Source organism: Sarcophilus harrisii, chromosome 1 (assembly GCF_902635505.1).
Source record: "Sarcophilus harrisii chromosome 1, mSarHar1.11, whole genome shotgun sequence".
NCBI classification, from domain to species: domain Eukaryota; kingdom Metazoa; phylum Chordata; class Mammalia; order Dasyuromorphia; family Dasyuridae; genus Sarcophilus; species Sarcophilus harrisii.
Window position 1 is genome coordinate 650,082,454 of NC_045426.1, and position 23,246 is coordinate 650,105,699.

At 43.7% G+C, this 23,246-nt stretch overlaps 1 protein-coding gene and 1 long non-coding RNA gene across 11 annotated transcripts in view; one reads left to right on the top strand and one right to left on the bottom strand.

The window, feature by feature from the left end:
* The window catches only part of ADGRL1 (adhesion G protein-coupled receptor L1), a 62,524-nt gene that overhangs the window by 22,729 nt on the left and 16,549 nt on the right, over positions 1–23,246 (bottom strand). For 4 of the 5 annotated variants that reach the window (XM_003760656.4, XM_031947700.1, XM_031947699.1 and 1 more), the window contains exons 2-4: positions 13,815–13,956; positions 11,279–11,492; positions 352–461 (exon numbers count right to left, since the gene is read on the bottom strand). In XM_003760656.4, the coding sequence (XP_003760704.2) occupies positions 352–461; positions 11,279–11,492; positions 13,815–13,923 (433 nt within the window). In that variant the 5' untranslated portion in view covers positions 13,924–13,956. Of the gene's footprint in view, positions 1–351; positions 462–11,278; positions 11,493–13,814; positions 13,957–23,246 lie in introns of those variants that run through there. The other variant, XM_031947702.1, reaches the window with a different exon arrangement.
* Positions 1–23,246, top strand: part of LOC116420765 — a 35,927-nt gene that overhangs the window by 6,644 nt on the left and 6,037 nt on the right. For 4 of the 6 annotated variants that reach the window (XR_004231185.1, XR_004231187.1, XR_004231188.1 and 1 more), the window contains 2 exons: positions 5,556–5,636; positions 12,174–12,282. This is a non-coding gene — a long non-coding RNA (uncharacterized LOC116420765). The remainder of the gene's footprint in view (positions 1–5,555; positions 5,637–12,173; positions 12,283–23,246) is intronic. The other 2 variants (XR_004231186.1, XR_004231189.1) reach the window with 1 other exon arrangement.

The window sequence follows — 23,246 nt, forward strand, 5'->3', positions numbered from 1 at the left end:
GAAAGAAGATGACAATGGAGGAGGGAAAGACCGGCAGAGGGAGACGAACCAGGAGTGTTGTAGGGAGAGGGAATGAGTGCGAGGGAGGGAGAGAATGCCTGGGGAGGGGGACGGAGGCCGAGGGAAGAGGATGAAGATGTGAGGAAGAGGGAGCGGGACGGCATGGGAGGGACGGAGAGTGTGAGGGTCCCAGGCTGAGAAAGTAGGAAGAGACAAAGCCTGTCCCAGAGTGCCCTGTGCCTCCTTCCTCGCTCCCACCCAGGCTCATGGGGACACAGGTGTCTCCTCCTCACTCGGTGGGGGGGGGGAGAGGATGGGGCCCGTGTCCGTGCGAGGAACAAGGTGACTCACTGTAGGGGACACAGTCGTACTGCACCTCCAGGTACTTGTAGGTCCCAGGACAGGGGTCTGGGAAGGCGTCAGAACCGGCCACCACCACGCACTGTGTTCTGTTGTTACACCTGTGAAGAGATATAAGGCCATGATGGAGGGGGGTGGGGAGGGAGGGAGATTGTGCAGGAGAGAGAAGGGGAATCTTCCCTTGTCTTTTGGCCTTAGATGGCCCCTCCCTCTTTCCCCTTACCAACGAGGACATCTCAGAGAGAGGGTTACAACCCAAGGGGGGAAGAGGGCAGGGAAGAAGCAGGGTGAGCCCCCAACTCTTGAACCTTAGTCTGCTCCAAATGGATCATTGAATGTGTAAATCCTTCTATTAGTGTGTGATTTCCAGGTGGCCACATTCATTAGATTATTTCTATATTTTTAAGGTTTGTAGAGTGTCTGTTTACCTTTTAGTATTAACAAAAAAGAGATTCTCAGCCCTTTAGATAAAGGGCTAACATCACACAGCTGGCCACTGGGGCTTCAGGAGATCTTTACAGCAAAGTTAACTCCTAGCCTTGGAGGAAGGGAGAAGTGGGAGGTGACTTCCTGGTCCCCTTTTATCACCTTTCCAAAGAGATGACTGGAATTTATTCCTCAGACAGAGGCAGGAGGGGGGGGGCACCTCATTGAATGATGGGGTCTTGTAGCATCCCATAGGAGTGGGGATGGGTGGATGGGGAGCAGTGGGGAGCCATGGGCCACTTTTCCTGGTTGATACCTGCGCTCAGGTCTGGGAAGTTTATTGGACTCTGTTATTTAATGATATGTTATTGCTGTCTTAAAAAAAAAAAAAAAAAAAAAAAAAAAGCTTTGGAACATCTACAAAAATAAACAAAAACCTGCAAGCTTTCAGTAATTTGGAGCATGACATACTGGGAAAAATTACTGAAATTGGAATAAAGGTAGATCTAAGTTTGAATCCTAGCTTCTGACATTTTCCAATGAGTGTGTGAGCATGGAACAAGCAATTAACCAATCTGAGCTTCTTCCTCATCTATGAGATGGAAAAAATAACTTACAATGCCAGTCCCTAAGAGGTATTGTGAGAAAAGTGATCTGTAAACTTTAAGGTACTCTAGAAACGTGAGAGGTTATTACTGCTTAAGTAGGTAGCACAGGAGAGAGCCCTGGGCCTGGAATCTGGACCTGGAATCTGGAAAAACCTGATCCCAACGTGGCATCAGATACATACTTGCTAGGTGATCCTGAACGGTCACTCTTTGCCTCAATTTTTTCATCTGTAAAATGGGGATAATAATACCTGCCAAGGTTATTGTAAGGCTTAAATGAGATGATGATTGTAAGGCACTTAGTACAGTGCCTGGCCATAATAACCACGATAGAAATGTTAGTTATTGTAATTATTGTTAATACTAATTGTGTTAAGTCCATCTCCTTCCCTCCCCTGCTCACCCCAACCTAGCCAAGCATAAGACTGAGCACAGAATAGGTGTCAATAAAGGTTTGTTTGTTTACTTACATTCTGATTTCAGCATTCATTTATTCATTTGTTTTCAGAACCTTAGAATGATATTCATTTATTCATTCATTTGACAAATAGTTTTTGAGTACTTACACTGTGGAACATACACCCTGACCTCAAGGGTCTTGCTGTCTACTAAGGGGATGATGCATACAACAGTAAGACATCGATGGCAAAGCTATATACCAGGGCAGTTCTGGATGATAATTAGGAATTATTTGAAAAGAGACTAAACTGTTAAGCTCTTTTACCTAGGGATCTCATATTGGGCAAATAACCCAAGGAGGTCAAGAACCATCCTTGGTCAAAGGGGAAAAAAAGAATAAGAATAAGTATTATTTAGCACCTACTATGTACCAGTCACTGTGGTAAGCACTTTTTTACAAATATTATCTCAACCCTTTGAGGTAAGTACTATTATCTCCATTTTATAGTTGAGAAAACTGAGTGAACAGAAGTGAAGTGATTTGCACAGTATTATACAGTTTGTAAGTATCTATAACCAAATTTTTGAACTCAGGTCTTCCTGACCCTACACCCAGTACTGTATCTTTTGTATCACCAGTTTACAATAGATATAGCTGCTCTTGTTGGAATGAATGATTGAATAAAGCATTTATTAAGTACTTACTATGTACATAGCACTGTCACAGCAAAAGTTAGGAAAGAAAGTGGATGTATAAATTATTTGGGGGTTGATTGAAAAAAGGCATCGTCTCTGTTGTTGGAATTGTGAATGAATCCAACCATTCTGGAGAGCAATCTGGAATTATGTCCAAAAAGTTATCAAACTGTGTATATCCTTTATTTTTTTTTTTTATTATAGTAACTTTTTATTGACAGAATCCATGCCTGGGTAATTTTTTTTTTTACAACATTATCCCTTGCACTCACTTCTATTCCGATTTTTCCCTCCCACCCTCCAACCCCTCCCCTAGATGGCAAGCAGTCCTATATATGTTGAATATGTCCTAGTATATCCTAGATACAATGTATGTGTGCAGATCCAAACAATTTTCTTGTTGCACAGGGAGAATTGGAAGAAATCCACTTCCATCAGAATACATCCTCATACAGTATCGCTGTTGAGGTATATAATGATTTCCTGGTTCTGCTCATTTTGCTCAGCATCAGTTCATGCAAGTCTCGCCAATCCTCTCTGTATTCGTCCTGTTGGTCATTTCTTACAGAACAATAATATTCCATAACATTCATATACCACAATTTACTCAACCACTCTCTAATTGATGGGCATCCATTCATTTTCCAGCTTCTGGCCACTACAAACAGGGCTGCCACAAACATTTTGGCACATACAGGTCCCTTTCCCTTTTTTAGTATCTCTTTGGGGTATAAGCCCAGTAGAGACACTGCTGGATCAAAGGGTATGCACAGTTTGATAACTTTTTGGGCATAGTTCCAAATTTGTGCATATTCTTTAATCCAACAGTGCTACTACTGGGCTTATACCCCAAAGAGATACTAAAGAAGGAAAAGGGACCTGTATGTGCACGAATGTTTGTGGCAGCCCTGTTTGTAGTGGCTAGAAACTGGAAAATGAATGGATGTCCTTCAATTGGAGAATGGTTGGGCAAATTGTGGTATATGAATGTTATGGAATATTATTGTTCTGTAAGAAATGACCAGCAGGATGAATACAGAGAGGCTTGGAGAGACTTACATGAACTGATGCTGAGTGAAATGAGCAGAACCAGATCATTATATACTTCAACAACAATACTGCATGAGGATGTATTCTGATGGAAGTGGATTTCTTTGACAAAGAGAAGATCTAAGTCAGTTCCAATTGATCAATGATGGACAGAAGCAGCTACACCCAAAGAAAGAACACTGGGAAATGAATGTAAACTGCATTTTTGTTTTTCTTCCTGGGTTATTTTTACCTTCTGAATCCAATTCTCCCTGTGCAACAAAAGAACTGTTCGGTTCTGCACACATATATTGTATCTAGGATATACTGTGACATATTCAACATGTATAGGACTGCTTGCCATCTGGGGGAGGGGGTGAAGGGAGGGAGGGGAAAAGTCGGAACAGAAGTGAGTGCAAGGGATAATGTTGTAAAAAATTACCCTGGCATGGGTTCTGTCAATAAAAAGTTATAATTATTTAAAAAGAAAAAGAAAAAAGCCATTGTATGTGGATGGCATTTTCTACGATTGAGGGAATTCAGAGAAACATGGGAAGGCTTGCATGAACTGATGCAGAGTGAAGTAAGAAGAATCAGGAGAATAGTTCCAGACTGAAATACTGTTAAGGAGAAAAATGGTCAAGAGAAACTGAAGCCTGAGTAATTGTCATGACCAGTGTTAGTACTAAGACAAGATGAAAAGCATCAACTTCTTTTCAATAAAGAGGTGGAAGACTACAGAGATGGGATATTGCTTGTACTGTAAGATATGGTTATTGTGTATGCTTTGATGTTTGCCATTTGTACAAAGCCTCCTGGGGAGGGCATAGTGGTCTTATAGCTGCAAATAACTGACAAATAATTTTTAAGTGTCAATAAGACTTTTATTTTAAATTTAAATTTTATTTATTTTAGTGTGTGATGGAAAACAAAATGAGAAAACTTTGTAAGAGAGGACCAAGAGACAGATTCTAATTTGAAAGATTTTAACTGGCAGCAGTATACATCAGGAAGATCTTACATAGGAGTAGTTAAGTGGCACAATGGATAGAGCACTGATCATGGAATTCAGAAGATCTGACATTTAACTAGCTGTGTGACCCTAGGCAAGTCACCTAACTCTGATTGCCTCTTTAAAAAAAAAAAAAAAAAAAAAAGAAAAAGGTCTCATATATGAGTTAGTACCTGAGCTGGCCCTTGAAAGGGAAAGATTTCAACAGAAGGTAATATGGAGAGTCCAATGAAAATTCACAGAGGTAAGTCAAGACAAGATTAAGAGATGGCTGGATGCTCCTGTCAGAGCAAAGATGAAATAAAGGGGTATCAGGTAATGAGAAATAAGGCTGGAAAGGTACATTGGAGCTAGACAAGGGGCCTCAAGTTGTTTATGGACAGAGGTATGCTGGTAAATATTTAGCCACCATCTAGTTTAATCTCCATTATTCACACTTTCTTAAGTCTAGAGTCCAGGGGTCCTCAAACTTTTAAAATAGGGAGCCAGTTCACTGTCCCTCAGACTATTGGAGGGCCGGACTATAGTAAAAACAAAAACTTTGTTTTGTGGGCCTTTAAATAAAGAAACTTCATAGCCCCGAATGAGGGGGATGGATAATCGTCCTCAGCTGCCGCATCTGGCCTGCAAGCCGTAGTTTGAGGACCCCTGCATAAGTCAAAGCTCGGTTTTGTAGCATTTGCTGATTTTTGAGGCAAAAACGCTTACAATGAAAATGAAACAATAGTACTCTCCAGTTTGAGCATGCTCCAGCACATTCTGCTTACGGGTTAGATGTGAAGTGACTTATATACAAAGTTATTAGAGAATAATGTCAATCAGATTTATGGAGACTAATCCCAAAGTGCACTTGGGTTGTCTCAATAGGAAATGAGCTCCTTCCTCATCACTGGAGATCTTTTAACAGAAACTATTTTAACACAGTGCCTGGAACATAAGTGTGATACAAATGTTAGTTATTATTGTAATTATTATTAATTCTAATTGTGTTGGGTCTATCTCCTTCCCTTCTCTGTTTGCCCTAGCCTCGCCAAGCACAGGTCTGAGCACAGGAGATTGGTGTCAGTAAGGTTTCCCAGATGTAGGGCAGCTTCCCCTCTGATCTGGTAAGTATTTGCAATTGCTCAAGTACTGTAGAGACAATTTTGCTGGGTCTTCAGCCATAACCTATTTCCTAACTGTGGTTATCCCCCAAGATTCTGTCTTGAGCCCTTTTCCCTTTCTTCACCCTCTCACTTGAGAGACCTCATCAGCTCCCACAGGTTTAATTATCATCTCTATGAGAATGATTCCCAGACCTAGGTATCCAGCTACCTCCTCTCTTCTCCTGAGTTCCAATCCCAAATCACTGACTGCTTATTAGACATTTTGAACTGGATGTCCCATAGGCATGCCAAACTCAAGAGATTCAGAGCAGAACTTGCCACTCCCCCCAAAAAAACCCACTTGAAATAATATATTTGATCAAATGAGATAATATTTGTAAAGTGCTTAGCCCAGTGCCCAGCACATAGTAGGTGCTTAAAAGATGCTGGCTCTCTTCCCCAACTTCACTCTCGTTCTGAACTTCCCTATTTCTGTCATGGGTACAATCATTCTTCCAGGAATCCTGGTTCAAAAAATCTGCATCATTTTTAACTCCTCTCTCTTAGCAGCTAGGTTTGTAGTGGATAGTGTACTCAGTGGATAGGGCTGGAATTGAGAAGACCTGGGTTCAAATGGGGCTCTAGACAACTAGCTGTGGGACCCTGGGCAAGTCATTTAGTCTCCTCATCTGTCAAATGATCTGGAGAAGTAAATGGCCATACGCCAGTATCTGTGCCATGAAAACCCCAAATGGGGTATGAAGACTCAGATATAACGGAACACCACAATTTATCGGGTAAGCCTGTTCATATACTGTTTGCATGCTGTTTCTCCCACTGGATTGTGAGTTCCATGATGTTAAGAACATAGCGCGTCACCTCCCTAATGTCATGGTGGTCTTTGAGAGTGAATGGCAAACAACCTCTCTGTGAGTAGAATTGCTGTAGAGTTCTCTTTTCTTTCCTTTTCTCCTTCTCTTTCTCCCTTCTTTCTTTCCTCCTGTCTTTCCTTCATTTTCCTCCTTCCTTTCCCCCCTCCTTTCCCCCCTCTTTCCTTTCTTCCTTTCCCCCTTTCCTTCCTTCCTCCCCTTCTTCTTTTCCTTTCTCTCCTCTTTCCTTTATTCCTTCCTTTCTCCTTTCCTTCCTTTCCTCCTCCTTTATTTCTTCCCTTCCTTCCTCTCTCCTTCCTTCTTTCCCTTCTTTCTTTACCTCCTATCTCTTTTCCTTCCTTCATTCCTTTCTTTCTTTCTTCTTTCCTTCCTTCCTTTCTTTTTTCCCCTTCCTCCTCTCCTTCTTTCCCTTCATTCTTTCCTTTCCTTCCTTTTCTCCTCCTTTTCTTCCTTCCTCTCTTCTCTCTTTCCTTCTTCTCCTTCCTCCTTCCTACCTTCCCTTTGTTCCTTCCTTCCTTCCCTTTCCTCCTTTCTTCCTTTTCCCTTCATTCAATCCTTCTTTTTTTCTTTCCTTTGTTCTTCCCTTCACTCCTTCCTTTTTTCCCTCTCCTTTCTTTTTTCCTTCCTCCCCGCCTTCCTTTCTTCTTTTTTCTTCCTACCTTTCTCCTTTCCTTCCTTTCTTCTTTTTTTCCTTCCTTTCCTCTCTCCTTTCCCCTTCCTACTTCCTTCTTTTCTCCCCTCTTCTTTCCTTTTTTCCTCTTTCATTCCTCCTTCCTTCCTTTCCTTCCCTATTTCCTTTCTTTCCTCTTTTCTTCCTTTCCTTCCATCTTTCCCTTCGTTCCTTCCTTCTTCCTTTCTCCATTTTTCCTTCCTTTCTCTTCCCTCTCTCCATAGAGGGTAACATATCCTTACCTGCTCATGCTCTTTAAAAAACATTTTTTTTTGATTCCTGAATTCTCCCAAGATATCGTGGGATTTACAGGCTAGATTTCTTTTTTAAGAACCAGGCCTCAAACCCAAATCACTCCCATTCTCATTGGCCAACAAAAGGTCCCAGGCCAATCCCCAGCTGGTCATTGTTTGGGCCCTAATCGGTTCAGAGTGAATGTTAATAGTGATCATTTCTGTTTTGGCCAGAAACCCTGAGGATCTTCCCCTCCCAGATTTATTTTTTCTTTTTTGGACTAGGTGAAAAAGGTCAATCCTTGCCTTAATACTACCTAGCCTTAATCACTGAATGGGTGTGGCCTCCATCAAACTGATACCTATTGGAGACCTTAGCTTAAAAAGGGCAAGGTCTCCCATTGCTCTTCCCACTAATTGCAGATGGTTCTGGAGGAGAAAGTGAGGCAGGTGACCTTGCCCAGCCCTCTCTCACTGAAATCCAATTTATTTGCTCAGTGTTTGACACATAAGTAGGTGCTTAATAAATGCTTATTGACTGACTTCTCCTGGACTATTGTAGTAGTTGCTGCTTTAGATGGTCTTTGAAGGTCCTTTGAAGGTCCTTAATTCTCTGCTTAAGTACTACCTTTCAGCAGGATTCAGCCAGCCAGTCAATCCATCATTGAAAAAGCATTACACACCACTATGTGCCAACCACTGTGCTAAAATGAGAATACTTGAGGAGGCAAAAGACAGTGCCCACTGTGAATAGAGTGAATAGAGTGCCCACCCCTGAAGTCGAGAAGACTACTCTTCCTGAGTTCAAATCTGGATACTTCATAACTGTGAGATGCTGGGCCAATCTTCTGTCCATCCTCTTTTTTTCCACAAATACAGCTTCTAATCTAGATTATTGCAATGCTCTCCTAATTGGTTACCTGGAGGTTAATTGGAGGTTAATTGGTTAATTGGAGGAAGATAATAGGATTAAGAGGGATTGGGAAAGGTTTCCTGTAGAGGGTGGGATTTTAGTTGGAACTTGAAGGAAACCAGGAAGTAGAGATAAGGGGGGAGGGCATTCAAAAGAGAGAAAGGACAATCCAGGTCCTTCCACTAAAAGGCTTCTTAGGAAAAATGGGAATTGAGGTAGTTGGGTAGTTGGGGTTTGGCCAGTAGCTACTTGATGGTGTAAGACTGGCATTTGCAATAAAGATCAGGGCTGGATATATAGATTTGTGAGTCATCTGCATGGAGATGCTAATTAAATCCTTGGGGGCTTGTGAGATCACTGAGATAGAAAGAAGGGAGCCTAGGTATACAGGTAAACCCTGTGATATGCCCACAATGCATCTGGCCACTTCTGAACTGGGAGGAGATTTGGTCAAAATGGCAGTGTAGCAACAAGGGGGTAAGGCATACCTAGCAAGGGAAGCCAGTAGGCAAAGGTGTTGAGGTGGGAGATGGCACTGGCATGTGTTTGTGAGAAGAGTACAATGAATTATGGAGAAGCCTGACAGATATAGGGACACATGTAGAGTAAGTGGGATTAAAATTGTGGAAGGTCTTGAATACTAGGCAGAGTTTGGATTAGATTCAATTCAATTCAAATCATTTTAATGGCCTGCTCTATGCAAGACACTCTTAGACTCTGGGGATACAAAGGTATGAGAGTCTCCCCACCTTTTGCACCCCCAAGGAACATACATCCTAGAAAGGTGAGAAAAGTCATACACAGGAAAGTCAGTGTGAAGTAGTCAGAGTGTTTATATAAAGTTATACAGTGTGATTATAAGGGAGGGAGAGGGAAGAAGGAAGGAGACAGAGAAAGATAAAGGAGAGAAAGGGGAGTCAGGAGAGAGGGGAAGAGGAAACAAATAGAGGAGCAAAGACAGAGGGAAAGAGATAGAGGGAAAGAGGAAGGAGAAAGGAAATAAGAAAAAGGAAATCAGAAGGGGAAGAGAGGAAGAGGTCTTTCAGGTATGAAGAAAAGATATTTAAAAAAAGAGATGGAATGTCTCCCGTGGGTAACTACTAGCAAGTCTGTCTAGAGTGATAAGTGAATTATGGGGAAAAATGTATAAAATTGGAAAGATTAACGGGATACCAATTTTGGAAAGCTTTAGAGGCTGGCTTGATGATTTTTAAAGTGTTATCCTTGAGGCAATAGGGAGCCATCAGAGTTTCTTGAGCACGGGAATGCCACAGTCAGAGTTGTGATTTTGGAATATTAATCCAATTCTGGAAGTCAGGTAACCAATTAGGAGAGCATTGCAATAATCTAGACTAGAAGCTGTATTTGTGGGAAAAAAAGAGGATGGACAGAAGAGCTGTTGTAATGTCAGAATTGATTATTGTTGGCATATTAGGTACAGAAGGGTGAGAGGGGGCAGATTCAAGGATATGTCTAAGGTTGAAAATTTGCATTACTAGAAGGAGGTGGAATCCTTAGCAAAAACAGGGAGGGGTAGCGTAGAAATAGAATTCTGTTTTGAGCATGAGTGGGAGATATGTATTCTCATGTGGGTTTGGCCAGTAGCTACTTGATGGTGCAAGACTGGCATTTGCAATAAAGATCAGGGCTGGATATATAGATTTGTGAGTCATCTGCATGGAGATGCTAATTAAATCCTTGGGGGCTTGTGAGATCACTGAGATAGAAAGAAGGGAGCCTAGGTGTACAGGTAAACCCTGTGATATGCCCACAATGCATTTGGCCACTTCTGAACTGGGAGGAGATTTGGTCAAAATGGCAGTGTAGCAACATGAGCACCTAATACATAGTTTGCATTGCACTAGTGTTTGTGAATGAATAAAATTAAGGATTAGCCCACTAGGATTTTGAGGGATAGATTTTACTGGGGAGGCCCTGGTGTCTGAAAGAGATTCTGGGATTCTTAGTTCACTCACTGGACCGCAGCAATAGTAATCTCCTAACAAGACATTTCATCTTCATTCTTTGACGTCTGTAGCACATACTCTGCCTCATTGCTGGAATAAACTATTTTATGAATAGATCTGGAAATAACACTCCTCAGCTCAAAAATCTTCAAAGGCCCTGGATTGCCTCTCAAAGTTAAAACTCTTCCACCCAGCAATCAATCCTCTTCACTTTTTACCTTCTCCAACCTTATCTCCTCTCTATGCATTCTATATTCTCACCAAACTGGACTATTCTCTATCATCTGGATGTTCTGTGCTTTTAATTATTGTTCTCTATTCATGAAGTATTGTTCCCCCTCCTTTCCTCGTTTAATCTATTAAGTTTCTGTCCATTCTATAAAGTCCAGTTCAAAATCACCTCTTTTAGGTGATCATTTCCCCCCCCCAAGAAAAACAAAACAAAACACAAAACCTTTCCCTCTCGTGCATCCCCCATGGTATTGTTCAGTCATTTTTCAATCATGTCTGAATCTTTGTGACTCCCATTTTTTTTTTTTTTTTTTTTTGGCAGAGATGCTGGAGTGGTTTGCCATTTCTTTCTCCAGGTCATTTTATAAATGATAAAAGAGGCAAAAAGAATTAAATGACTTGTCCAGAGTCACACAGCTTGTAAATGAGGCTATATTTGAACTCAAGGCTTCCCGATTCCAGGCCTGATGCTCTATTCACTGAGCCACCTGACTGCCAAGGCATTCCCCTAGCAAGCTGTTTTTCATCTTCTTAATGTTCTTATAATTAGCAGTGTTGGTGTATTATCCCTCACTGAACTACAGGTTTCATGATGGCAGGGACCACATATTATCTAAACACAATTATGTCCTCCCGTGGCAAGCATGGTACTTTGGACACGTTTAATTTGTTGTTATTGAATGAATAAGTGAATGAGTTTTGAATGAATAACTTCCCTCCACCCTACCTCGACCCCAAATCCCAGCAGGGTCCTCTCACCTCTGGGACATGATCTTGAAGGCATCAGGCAGGTAGCATTGCACATTCTCCATCTGGAAGGGGTCAGCATCACAAATCTTGTCATCTGTGCGCCCATAGTTGGCATTTTCCACCATGATGACATCACTTCCTGGGCATCGGAGTTCGATGGGGTAGCCCTCACAGGCCAGCTCCCGGCGCATCAGGCCAAAAGGGAGCCCAGCTCGGCTCAGGCCTGCCGGTGTTGGGGCAAAGGAAGGAAAATTTTTCAATCAGTACAAAGGAAGGAAAATTTTTCAATCAGTAATCCCTTTCCTCCCCTATTACCAAGTTATAGGGCAGCAACTCCTTTGTGCTGGTCCAACAAAGCCTTCTCACCCCCAGTGGTTCCCTGAGACTTTGCAGGAGTAAGGAGCCAGGACCTCTTTCCACCTAGATCAGACTGGGCTGCATGGGCTGGGAATGGTGATAGAGGTGGAGAAAAGATAATCACAGGCTCTTCGATGGATTTAGATTGGAAAGGGACCAAAAAGATCATCTAGATCAATCCCTTCATTTTACAGATCAGGAATCCAAAGCCCATCAAAGTTAGGAGACATTCCAAAGATCAGACAGATCATAAACTGTGGACTGAAATCCAGTTCCTCTGACCTCAAATGTCATGTCCTTTCTTTGAGGCAGGAAGGGGACAGTCAAAGCATAAAAATGTTTTCATGTAGTTTATTTTTATGCTTATATATATGACTCAATAGCCCCATTCTTGGGATGTCACCAGTGTTTTGGAAAACAAATAAGATAATGGATGGGAAATTGCTTTAAAAAGTATATTGCACCAGGCTGATCCAAGATGTCACTTCTGTTGGTTGGAATAATTGAAATGTTAAGGAAGGAACCTTATAGGTCTTTGATTTTACAGATGAGAAAGCTGAGGTCAGAGGGAAGGGATTGGTTCTGGCTGGCCTAACATTTAGGATAACCATTATGACGGGAGAGGCTAGATTGAAACAGCAGCATGTGGAATTCAGGTGAGACAGAAAAAGCAGCAATGAGATCAAAAGGAGGTGGGGGTGTCACAAAATCCCAGAATGAGAGAGTTGGCAAGGACCTTAGACTTCCATCTGGTCCAACCCCCTCATTTTACAGAGGAGGAAGCTAAGGCCCAAAGAGAAATGATTTGCATGTAGTCACATTGACACATGGCAAAGCTGGCACCAGCACCCAAGACTTTTGACTCAAGGTCCAGCATTTTGCACTCTGCTAGGAATTGGAGGACCTGCTTATTTACAGAGAAGGAAGATGAGTGATTGGAAGTTAGTCAGACTCTTCCAGGGGAGCAGAGATGGAAGGAAAGGAGAAGGGGGGGAATGTGTGTGTGAGAGAGAGCATGTGCTTGCAAACAAGCCAGAGACAGTAGGATGGGGTCCAAGGGAGATATGATTTAAGGTACACCCAGTCAATCAGCGAGAGCCCCTTGGAGAGAGTAATATGCCCGGGTGGGGCGGGAGGGGAGAATACTCAGTCTGATTTTCCATCCCTGTCATCCCTCTCTTGTGGACCAAGCAATTCTATCTTAAATGCCTCAAAAGTTCCAGTGGATAGAGAAAAAGGCAGGGCTCCCAAGGGCTGTGTGCTCAGCTCCAGATATGGGGGGCAAAGAGGGGAGGATGTTCTGGGGCTAGGCTAGGAGAGGATTTTTTAATCTGCTTCACTTGGTGCCATCTGCTTCCTCATCTAATTTTAGCACCAGCTCGGCCTGGGGAGGAGTCGGGGAGGGCTCAGCTGGGCCAGGAGGAGGGGGCCGCGATGGCCTGGGGTGGCTGGATCTTGACAGAATGGGAGTCCTCGTGGCGCTGGGCCATTTGGTGACACTGAGAATAGTCAGGAGGACAAGGAACAGTGAGAGGGATGTCCTAGCATGAGGGATAGAGCGAGGGCCACCAGGGAAGTCATTCTGAAGAGGACCTGATGGAAGGCTAGGCTGTGGAAGGGGAAGCCCTGGGGCGGGGCAGGGGAGACAAATGGAGTCGGGAGTATAGAAGATTTGGGGGGATAGAATGTGGGGAATGGGCCAAAGGTGGAAATGGGAGGGTTCCTGATTCCCATCTCATGGCCTGGCCCCTGACCCCTTCAGAGCACTGCCTTTGGGAGAGTAATTGGATAATCGGGATGGGTGGGCAGGCGCTGGGTACTAATTGCTATGTACTCGGGATCCTGGGGCCGGTGCCGGCCGAGCTGGGTAATTAGTTGTTTTTAAATAAACGTCAGCGGGCACGCTTTAATTAAGCCTTCTTCCCAGTGAGAGCTGCTGGTTGTAATCACAGAGAGGAAGAGCAAGACACAACTGTTGGGAGACCCAAGGGTCAGGGGGGGGGGGGGGGGGGGGGTGAGGGCAAAGGTGAGGCAGAGGCCACAAGAGGCCCTGCTGAGGCTGATGGGCCAGATTGAGGGCAGAGTCAGGCCTCTGGACAGAGGACTCGGCTGAGCCTCTTAGGGCCCCGAGAAGTAGGGTGGTGGGCCACTCCCTGTGTGTGCCGCAGTCCTCCCAGCCCAGCCCTACCTTGTGTGGCTGAGGTAACCAGGACGGCAGTGACGCAGAGACTCCAGAGAGCGGGGGCCAGGCGGGCCATGGCTGAGAACAGGTGGGCACAGGGGGCCTCGCCCCGCATCACCAGCTGAACAGGATGACACCGGCAGGCAGCCTGGGGGGGCAGGGGACACAGTGAGGAGACACCCGGGTGGGGAAGAGTGAGAGGTGGCACCGGCACACGCACATGCGGGCACACACGCGGACACACCCAGGCACACACATGTGGGCACACACACGGGCACACACATAGGCATACACACATGTGGGCACACACATGGGCACACGCACGTGGGCACACACACGCACAAGCATAAATACCCAGACACAGGCAGGGGCCCCGGGGACAGGGGGAGATGGCACAGGAGCACACTTAGCACAGGCACAGTAAGACAGACACAGACACTCGGGCACCCAGGGGCGCACCCACGCACAGACACAGACAGGGGCCCCCAGGCCCAGCAGAGGTGGCGCACTGACAGGCTCCACACAGGCACAGTCAGAAACATATGCACGCAGTCACCCCCAGACCCGGGCACATGGCAGAAACATTCCCAAAAATGGACATTGTCACAAGCGCAGCCACCCAGAAGCCCCCAGAGGTCCAGGGACACGCAGGGACATGGACACGACACAGGCTCGGTCACCATTGCAAAGGCCCATTCCCAGACATGGACACAGAGAAACAGGCTGACACATCTCCGGGCGCCATCACATGTGCACACAGGAACAGTCGCACACAGACATCCCAGCCCAGAGATGCAGTGAGTCACACAGAGTCAGACACAGACACACTGAAGGAAGCAGCAGTCACACAGAGACAAAGAAACAGAGAAAGGGACAATGGCACAATCAATTCTCTCTCTCTGTCCTTGTCTGTCTGTCTCTGTCCCTGTCTGCCTGTCTGTCTGTCTCTATCCCTGTCTGTCTGTCTGTCTCTCTCTCTCTCACACACACACACACACACTTCCAAGGGTTCCTACCCTTCCTGACAACCACTTTCCACGGCCCCCACCTAGTATCCCCTTCCCCCATTTTAGGCTGATGAACTTATTTCTGGCCTTGCAGCTTTGTCCACATCCACGATCTCTTAACTGCACAGAATTCTTGGCCGTGCTTCCGGTCCCACCCCTTGGAATCTTTCCTTGCAATCCCCAGCCCTGAGTGGGGTCATGCCAGCCAGGCTCAGCACCTCCTCAGCACCAGCTGAGCCAAGGGAGGGGAGATGAGCCTTCTGGCCCCAGAGTCCGGGGCCTGGCTCCCTCTAACAACGTCTTCAGGGTGCACACATTCATCCCAAGCTGGAGAAGCCCAGAATCCAACCCTTTAGTCCTACTCCCTGAACTGAAGCCCTCTGGGGGTTTCTCCCCTAGCGCAGCAGCAACACACTGGGACACTGGGCTGGTTGCCCATAGTGACATCAGAGCCTCCAGCTCATGAACTGACTTCAAGTTTTGATGTGTGGGTACCCGTCACTCCCTCCTACCCCATTTCCCTGTGAAGCCTAGTACTCTCCCCCTGTTAGCACAGGAACAGGCAGAATCAAAGAATCTCAGCCCTGGAAATGACATCAGATGCCATTTAGCCTGATCCATGTCCCAACAAGAATGCCCTCTACCAGACAAGTGACAAGTGGTTAGCAAACCTGGGAAATGCACTGCTCTCAGATGCAGCACCAAGCTATAATTGCTAGGAACGTACAGTCAGAGGCAGCCACGGGGTGCAGTACATACGGTGCTGGACCTGAAGTCAGGAAAACCCGAGTTCAAATCCAGACAGACATTTCTAAGCTGTGTGACTTCTCAGCCTTAGTTTTCACCTCTGTAAAATGATGATTATAGCACCTGCCTTCCAGGATTGTTGTAATACATGTAAATAATTTGTAAATTTGTAAACATTTCAAGTGCTTTGCAAACTTTAAAGTACTATAGAGATGCTAGCTTCTCTTAAGTGCTTGTTGATGGATGATCAGGATACCCCAATCCCTGGAACAAGCCTGTTCTTCCTGTCTCACCCATCTTCCTCCTCACCAGGTCTGTCATTGTTCCTCTCCACATTCCCCTCATCTGAACCTCCTTCTCCTTTCTGTGGTCTCCATTCCAGTCAGACCGGCCTGCTAGCTTGCTCCGGTCTAAGACATCCATCATGTTTCCATCTTGTTGCCTGGAATGAGGGCCCTTCTCACTTCTGCCTCTCAGAATCCCGAGCTTTCTTTAAGGGCCATTTTAGGTGCTGCCACCCACTTAGGACCTTTCCTGATCTTGCCTCCCCTGCCCACTTAATAGGTTTTTTCTCCTCTTGGAATTACCCAATAGTCTTTTGTATATATGTCCTATTCACTTACTTGTGGACATGTTGTATTCCCCTAAAAAAAGCCAGCATGTTGTGGGGGGGCGAGGGTCGTTCCAGTGTTGTCTCCGTACACTTGGCTCTTAGCACATGACCCTGCTTGTGCGTTGGAATGAACCTTTTCTTCCCCTGAAGAACCCCTCCCGGATCTTCTGCCTGGCTCCTCCCTTAGGCTTTCCCCTGGCAAGGAAAGGCTCACCCATGGAGGGGGGGGACCCAGCTAGGACTGAAGACTGAATTCCAGAGTGAGGGGCATGAGGCTCTGAGCACAATCCTCAGTCCCAACAAGCCACAGCCATGAGCCCCCAGCCCCCTTGCTTCCTGCTCCCCAGCTCCCGTGGCTAATTAGAACCCGGCTGGCTGGCAGAGTAGTGGCGCCACAGATGTGGGACCAGGGACATCCAAGTCCCCTCTTTCCCCTTGCGTGGACCCCCCGGGGCAGCCAGGAGTCTCACTGTCGGGGACAGGGCACTTGGCTCTCCAGGGCTCTGAGAGGAAGCTGTGTATGTGGGAATAGAGAATAAAGAGGGGTTGTCTTTGAGCTCCTCCAATTCTCTTCTCGGGGGTGGGAAGCACTTCCAGGCTGAAGCCAGGACTATCCATAAAACTACTCTATGAAAATATGAGGGGGGAAAGAAAATGGAGCCGCTGCCTGGGTGGGAGTGGTAGAATGTAGGCTTCCGGGGTCCCTTCTCTTCTAAAGAGGAACATAATCAGGGGCTGGGAAGGGAGCAGATCCATCCTATATACTATCACTGGTCTTATCTTTCTAGAATGTCCCTTTTGTTTTATCTCCTGTCACCACAAACCAACATATGTCTTTCAGTGCCCCATTCCCCATTTTCCCACAAGGGTAAATCCTAGCTTCATGGGTCATAGGGAAGAAGGGGTCTCAGATGTTGAGAGGATCACAGCTTTAGAGTGGAAAGGCCCTTAGAGGCTGTCTTTACATATATGGAAAAGCATCCCAGTTAGGTTGTGAATAAATGTTAGCTATCATTATTGTTTTTGTTATGAGTATAGCAACAGAACATTTTTAACTCTGGTCTCCTTTATTTTGTGTACTTCCCTCTCTACCATGCTGCTCAAAAGCTAAAGTTTGGCAGTCTAGGCCCTGCTGAGCTCCTGCATCCTACAGTCATAGAACCCTGGAATTTCAGGGCCGGGATGGACCTCAGAAGTCCCCTAATACAATCTGTGCCAGAGCAGAAATCTTAGCTAGGAAGGAACTTTTCACTGCTCTCTCCCTGACCCAATCCTGCCCCAAATCATGGGTGTTCCCCCCTAAGTTAAGCAACAAGTGCTACAAGTCTGGAATATTGCAGAGCCAGGTAGGCAGCTGATAGAGTACTGGATAGGCCTTGGACCTGAAGTCAGGGAGACCCAAGTTCAAATCCAGTTCAGACACTAGGTATACAGTCCCTGGGAAGCTACTTAATCTCATGTTAAGTCTTTAGTTTTATCACCTGTGAAAATGGGGATAATTACATTTAGCTCAAAGCATTATGAGAACTAAAATGAGATGTTTGTAAAAACCACTTAGCACTGTTCCTGGCACATAATAGATGCTATATAAATGCTTGTTCTATTCACTCCCTTCTATCACCTCTACTCCACTTCCAGATCACCATGCTAGAGGAAGTGGCCTCTGGCCAACTCAGTCCACTGTAAACTTGGCATTCTCTTGGGGCCCAAACACAGTTTACTTCCATATAACCCTAGTTACGTTCAGACCACTTTGTATAGTTCTCATATTTTCCTCTGTCTTGTCTATTGAAACAAGTACAAAAGTTCTCCAGGCACAGACTATATCTTCTCCTGGTACAGTGGAAAATGACCCTTCTTGGGTTCTAGTCCTGGTTCTGGCACAAATAAGCTGGATGTGAAATCTTGGACAGATTTTTTTCTACCCTCTAGACTCGAGTTTCTAACAAGAACACAAGAACTTTGAGTTTCTAAAGGTTAGACCAGACAGATTAGGAGTTCTTTACCTGGTATCTATGAACTTTAAAAAAACTTTTTAATCCTATGTGTTCAGTTTTATGTATTTAGAAACAGTCATCTGGAAGAAATTAAAACTCTATATACTCTAAATCACTACTGATTAGAGAAAGGCAAATTAAAACAACTGAGAGGTACCACTTCACACCTCTCAAATTGGTTAAGATGAGAAAAAAGATAATGATAAATGTTGGTGGGGATGTGGGAAAACTGGGCACTAATACACTGTTGGAGTTGTGAACTGATCGTACCATTCTGGAGAACAATTTGGAACTATGCCCAAAAGCCTATAAAACTCTGCATACCCTTTTATCCAGCAATGTGGCTTCTGGGTCTGTATCCCAAAGAAATGAAAGAGGGAAAAGAACCCACATGTGCAAAAATATTTGTAGTAACTCTTTGTTACTTTGTGGTGGCAAAGAATTGGAAAATGAGCAATCAGGGGATGGGTGAATAAGTTATGACATAGGAAAGTAGTGGAACATTATTGTTCTATGCGAAATGATGAACAGATTGATTTTAGAAAGACCAGGTTAGATTGAACTCATTGAACTGATGCTTAGTGAAACAAGCATGATGAACAGATTGATTTTAGAAAGGCCAGGTTAGATTGAACTCATTGAACTGATGCTTAGTGAAACAAGCAGAACCAGGAAAACATTGTACACAGAAACAGCAAGATTGTGTGATAGACTTAGTTCTCAGTAATTCGGTGATCTAAGGCAATCTCAATAAACTTTAGATGGAAAATGCCATCCGTATCCAGAGAGAACTATGGAGACTGAATGTAAATCAACATATGTTATATTCACTTTTTTTCTTCTGTTTCTTCCTCATGGTTTTTCCTTTTGTTCTAATTTTTTCTTTCAACATGATGCATATGGAAATGTATAAAAATGAATTTACATATATGATCAAAAATGTTTTACATGTGAGGAAAGGAAAAAGAAAAATAAAATTAACACTGAAAAAAATCCCATTCATCTGATAAAGGGTCCCTGGATTTCCCCACACTGACTACTAAAGGAGTTTATGGCCTTAAAGAAGGGTGAAAGGAATGTCTAAGGACTTCTATCTAACTCTGGCATTTGGTGCTCTGCCTTTCATAAAATTTCCTTAATATTTCCAAAGCCCTTTGAATATATATTCTCATTTGATCTTTCCTGCTTTCTGGCATTATTTTCAGAGACTAGAGACATTCAGCAACTTGCTAGTAGTCACACAGCTAGGAATTCAGGTGGCTGAATTTAAACCTAGGACCCTCCAGACACCATCACACTTTCTAATCACCACCATTTTTGTACTAAAAGAATATCAGGTGGAACAGAAGTGAGTGCAAGGGATAATGCTGTAAAAAATTACCCAGGCATGGGTTCCGTCAACAAAAAGTTATTTTAAAAAAATGTCAGGGCCAGAGGTAGAAGGGGACTCTCAAGACCTCTTCTAGTCCAACCTGTGCTTTATGATGAGCGATAAAAGGGGTCTCCAGACCGAGATGAAGCCTTCTAGTGAGAAGCTGTCTTTTCCTTTTTGAAGCAGCTCTCATTTGGGCCGCTAGGTGGAGCAGATAGATCGAAGGGATCAGGAAGACTCATCTCCCCATAAATCAAATCTAGCTTCAAACACTAGTTGTGTGACTTTGAACAAGTCACTTAATCCTTCCTGCCTCAGTTTCCCTCATGTGTAAAATGAGGTGGAGAAGGAAATGGCAGAACTCTCTAGTATATCTGCCAAGATGGGTGGTGGAGTTTTCATCACTCAGTCAGTCATGACCGAAAAACTGGAGGGTTTCATGAGCAGAAATTCATAACTTCCTTTTGTTTCCCTTTCTGCCCTATAGGCCAATTGCTACAGATATTTTTGCACATGTGGGAACTTTTTCCTCTTTAATGATTTCTTGGGGATATAAATGCAGTAGGGGCACTGCTGGATGAAAGGATATATACAGTTTTATAGCCCTTTAGGCGTAGTTCCAAATTGTTCTCCAGATTAGTTGGATCAGTTCACAACTCCACCAACAATGCATTAGTGTCCCAGGTCTCCCATATCCCCGCTATCTTTCTCTGTCATCTTAACCAATCTGATAGGTATGAGATGAATGTTTTTATATGCGTAAGCTTATGCTTTCTTTCTTAAGTCAACCCTTCAAGTGCTTAGACACAGACATGATGTTCTCTCTAAATCTTTTCACCAGTTCTCTCAATGTAGTCTTATATGGCATGATTTACAAGATCCTTCTCCATCCTGGCTATTCTCCTTTGGATACTCCAGATTCTAAATGTTCTCTCCTAAAATATATTTGCTCAGAAATCAACAATACCCTCTATATGTGGCTTGACCAGAGCAGAATACAGGGGGACTATCCCTTATTTAAAAAAAAAAAAAAAAAAGTTAAAAAATTTTTTTTCAATGAATGGAAATATGTATTTGCAGCTTTCTCCTTCCCTCACCCTCTTCCACTTTCACTTTTTCCTACCTTGAAACTCTGCCTCTCTGGAAGCAGTCCAAGAGTAAATTAATTTTTGGCACATATAGTACTGCTGTTTTATAGTTGCCTGCTAACCATTAAGAGCCTCAGATCTTTTTCAGATCTATCCAAGGATCCTCAAACTTTTCAAATAGGGGACCAGTTTACTGTCCCTCAGACTGTTGGAGGGCCAGACTATAGTAATACCAAAAACTTTGTTTTGTGGGCCTTTAAATAAAGAAACTTCATAGCCCTGGGTGAGAGGGAATAAATGTCCTCAGCTGTGCATCTGGCCCGCGGGCAGTAGTTTGAGGACCCCTGTAAGACTAAGCCATAGTTCCTTCTTATTCAGACAGCTAGGTGGCACCACAGTACACAGTGTGCTGGGTCTGGTGGCAGGAAGATCTCTGACATTATTAGCTGTATGACCCTGGATAAGTCACTTGATCTGCATCTGTCGATTTCTCATCTGTAAAATGGGGATAATAGCTCCTATCTGCCATTGTTGTTGAGGCAATCTAATGAGATAATATTCAAGCACTTTGCAAACTTTTAAAACACTATTCAAATATTAGCTGCTGTTATTTCTATTCTTATATATGAGTTTTTTTGAACTTGGGCTGTATGTCGCCCTCCATCTTATTAGATTCAATTCAGCAGCCTCCTCTTGCCTATTACGTAAAGTTCCTATGCCCCTGTGAGGCAGTCAAGAGTCCTCCACAAGCTGGCATCCCGTCAGCTTTCCATTTGTTAGGTTCTCATTTAAAATTTCCCTCTACACAGCATTTAAAGTTTGCAAAGTACTTGACAAACATGATCTCCCTTAACCGTCACAACATCCCTAGGAAGTAGGTGATATTCTTGTTTCCATTTTCCAGAGATGGAAGCTGAAACTGTTTAATGACATGCCTAGGGTCATATAGCTAGTGAGTATATCTGAGGCTGGATTTGAATTCAGGATTTATTCCAAATATATCCAGGCATTCACCTGCCTCCAGGCCTTTGTTCTCCCTGCCTAGAATGTCTTTCTCCAGTTTGAATTTCTATTGTTTAGTTGTGTCTGATTCTTGTGACCCCAATAGGGTTTTCTTAGCAGAAATAATGGAGTGATTTGCCATTTCCTTTCCCAACTCATTTTATAGATGAGGGAAACCATGAGGCAAACAGGGTTAAGTGATTTGCCCAGTGTCACATAACTAGCAAGTGTCTTAAGTCAGATTTGAACTCAGGAACTCCTTTCAAGCCTGGTACTCTCTCTACTGTACCACCTAGTGCCCCTCTTCCTCCTTCCCCCCCCCCCCCCCAATGTGGTTGAATTCCTACTTATTCTTTAAAGCCTAATTCAAATATCACCTCCAGAAAAGTCTCTTTAGTAATCAGTCAACAAGCATTTATTAAGCTCCTACTGTGTCAGGCACTCTGCTAGGTGCTAGGGATTCGTAAACAAAGATAACTGAGGGCAAGGTTTTGATGATGTTGATAACAAGAATTATAATTACAGTGTCTTAATATTTGCAAAGCACTTTATAAATATCTCATTTTATCTTCACAGGTTTCCTTCTTGAGTAAACACTATGTCTAGTTGTATGTTATAGTGTTTTAAGTACCATGTTGGCTCCATGAAAGGATAGGATCTTCTCTTAAGGGAATTTTCCTCTTAAAAAATGTTCTGTTAAATGTAGAGGGAATGTAGGGAACAGCTGGGGAAGAAGCCAGCTTTAGAAGAAGGGCTATAAGGAAAAGTGAAATAGTCTGTTAGTCTCTCAGATGTCCTTAATCAGGAAGCAAAATCTTTCTTTGCCTGGGTAGGGGGCAAGGAGACAGGATGATATAACAAAATAACAAATAATCTTGGTCTTGGAGTCAGGCCATCCGTGGTGGACTTTAGGTTTCGCTCTGACCTTCCTAGTTGTATGACCCTAAGCAAGTCATGGTGTCTCTAGGACTCACTTTTTTTTAAATCTGGAGAATGGTGAATTCTATATATCCTATATTAAACTGTGCTTTCTCTTTTGACTCAGTAACACCATGACTTGGTCCTATAACCAAAGAGAATCAAAGAAAGACAAAAAGAATCTACGTGTACAAAAATATTTATAGCCACTTTCTCTAAGAATAAAAGAACTGGAAATTAAGGGGTTGCCCATCAACTTGGGAATGGCTGAACAAATTATAACATGCCATTGTGATACAGTGCTATTGTGCTATAAGAAATAATGCAGGGGCTGGTTCCAGAGAATCCTGGGAAGACTTATGTGAACTGATGCAGAGTAAGGTAATCAAAACCAGGAGAAGCATTTATAGAATGTATAAATACAACAGTATTGTAAAGACAAATAAGTTTGAAAGATTGAAGAACTCTAATCATGGCATTGACCGGCTATGATTGCAGAGGGCAGATAATGAAGCCTGTCACTTACCTCTTGGCAGAGAGGTGATGGGCTCAGGGTGCAGATTGAGACACTTTTTAAGACAATGCTGGAATTTATTTTGCTTGATTATGCATATCATAGAGATTTTTTTTTCTTTTAAATGGGGGAAGGAAGGGAAAAGGGAGAAAAGATGACTTTTCAATTAGTTGAAAAAGT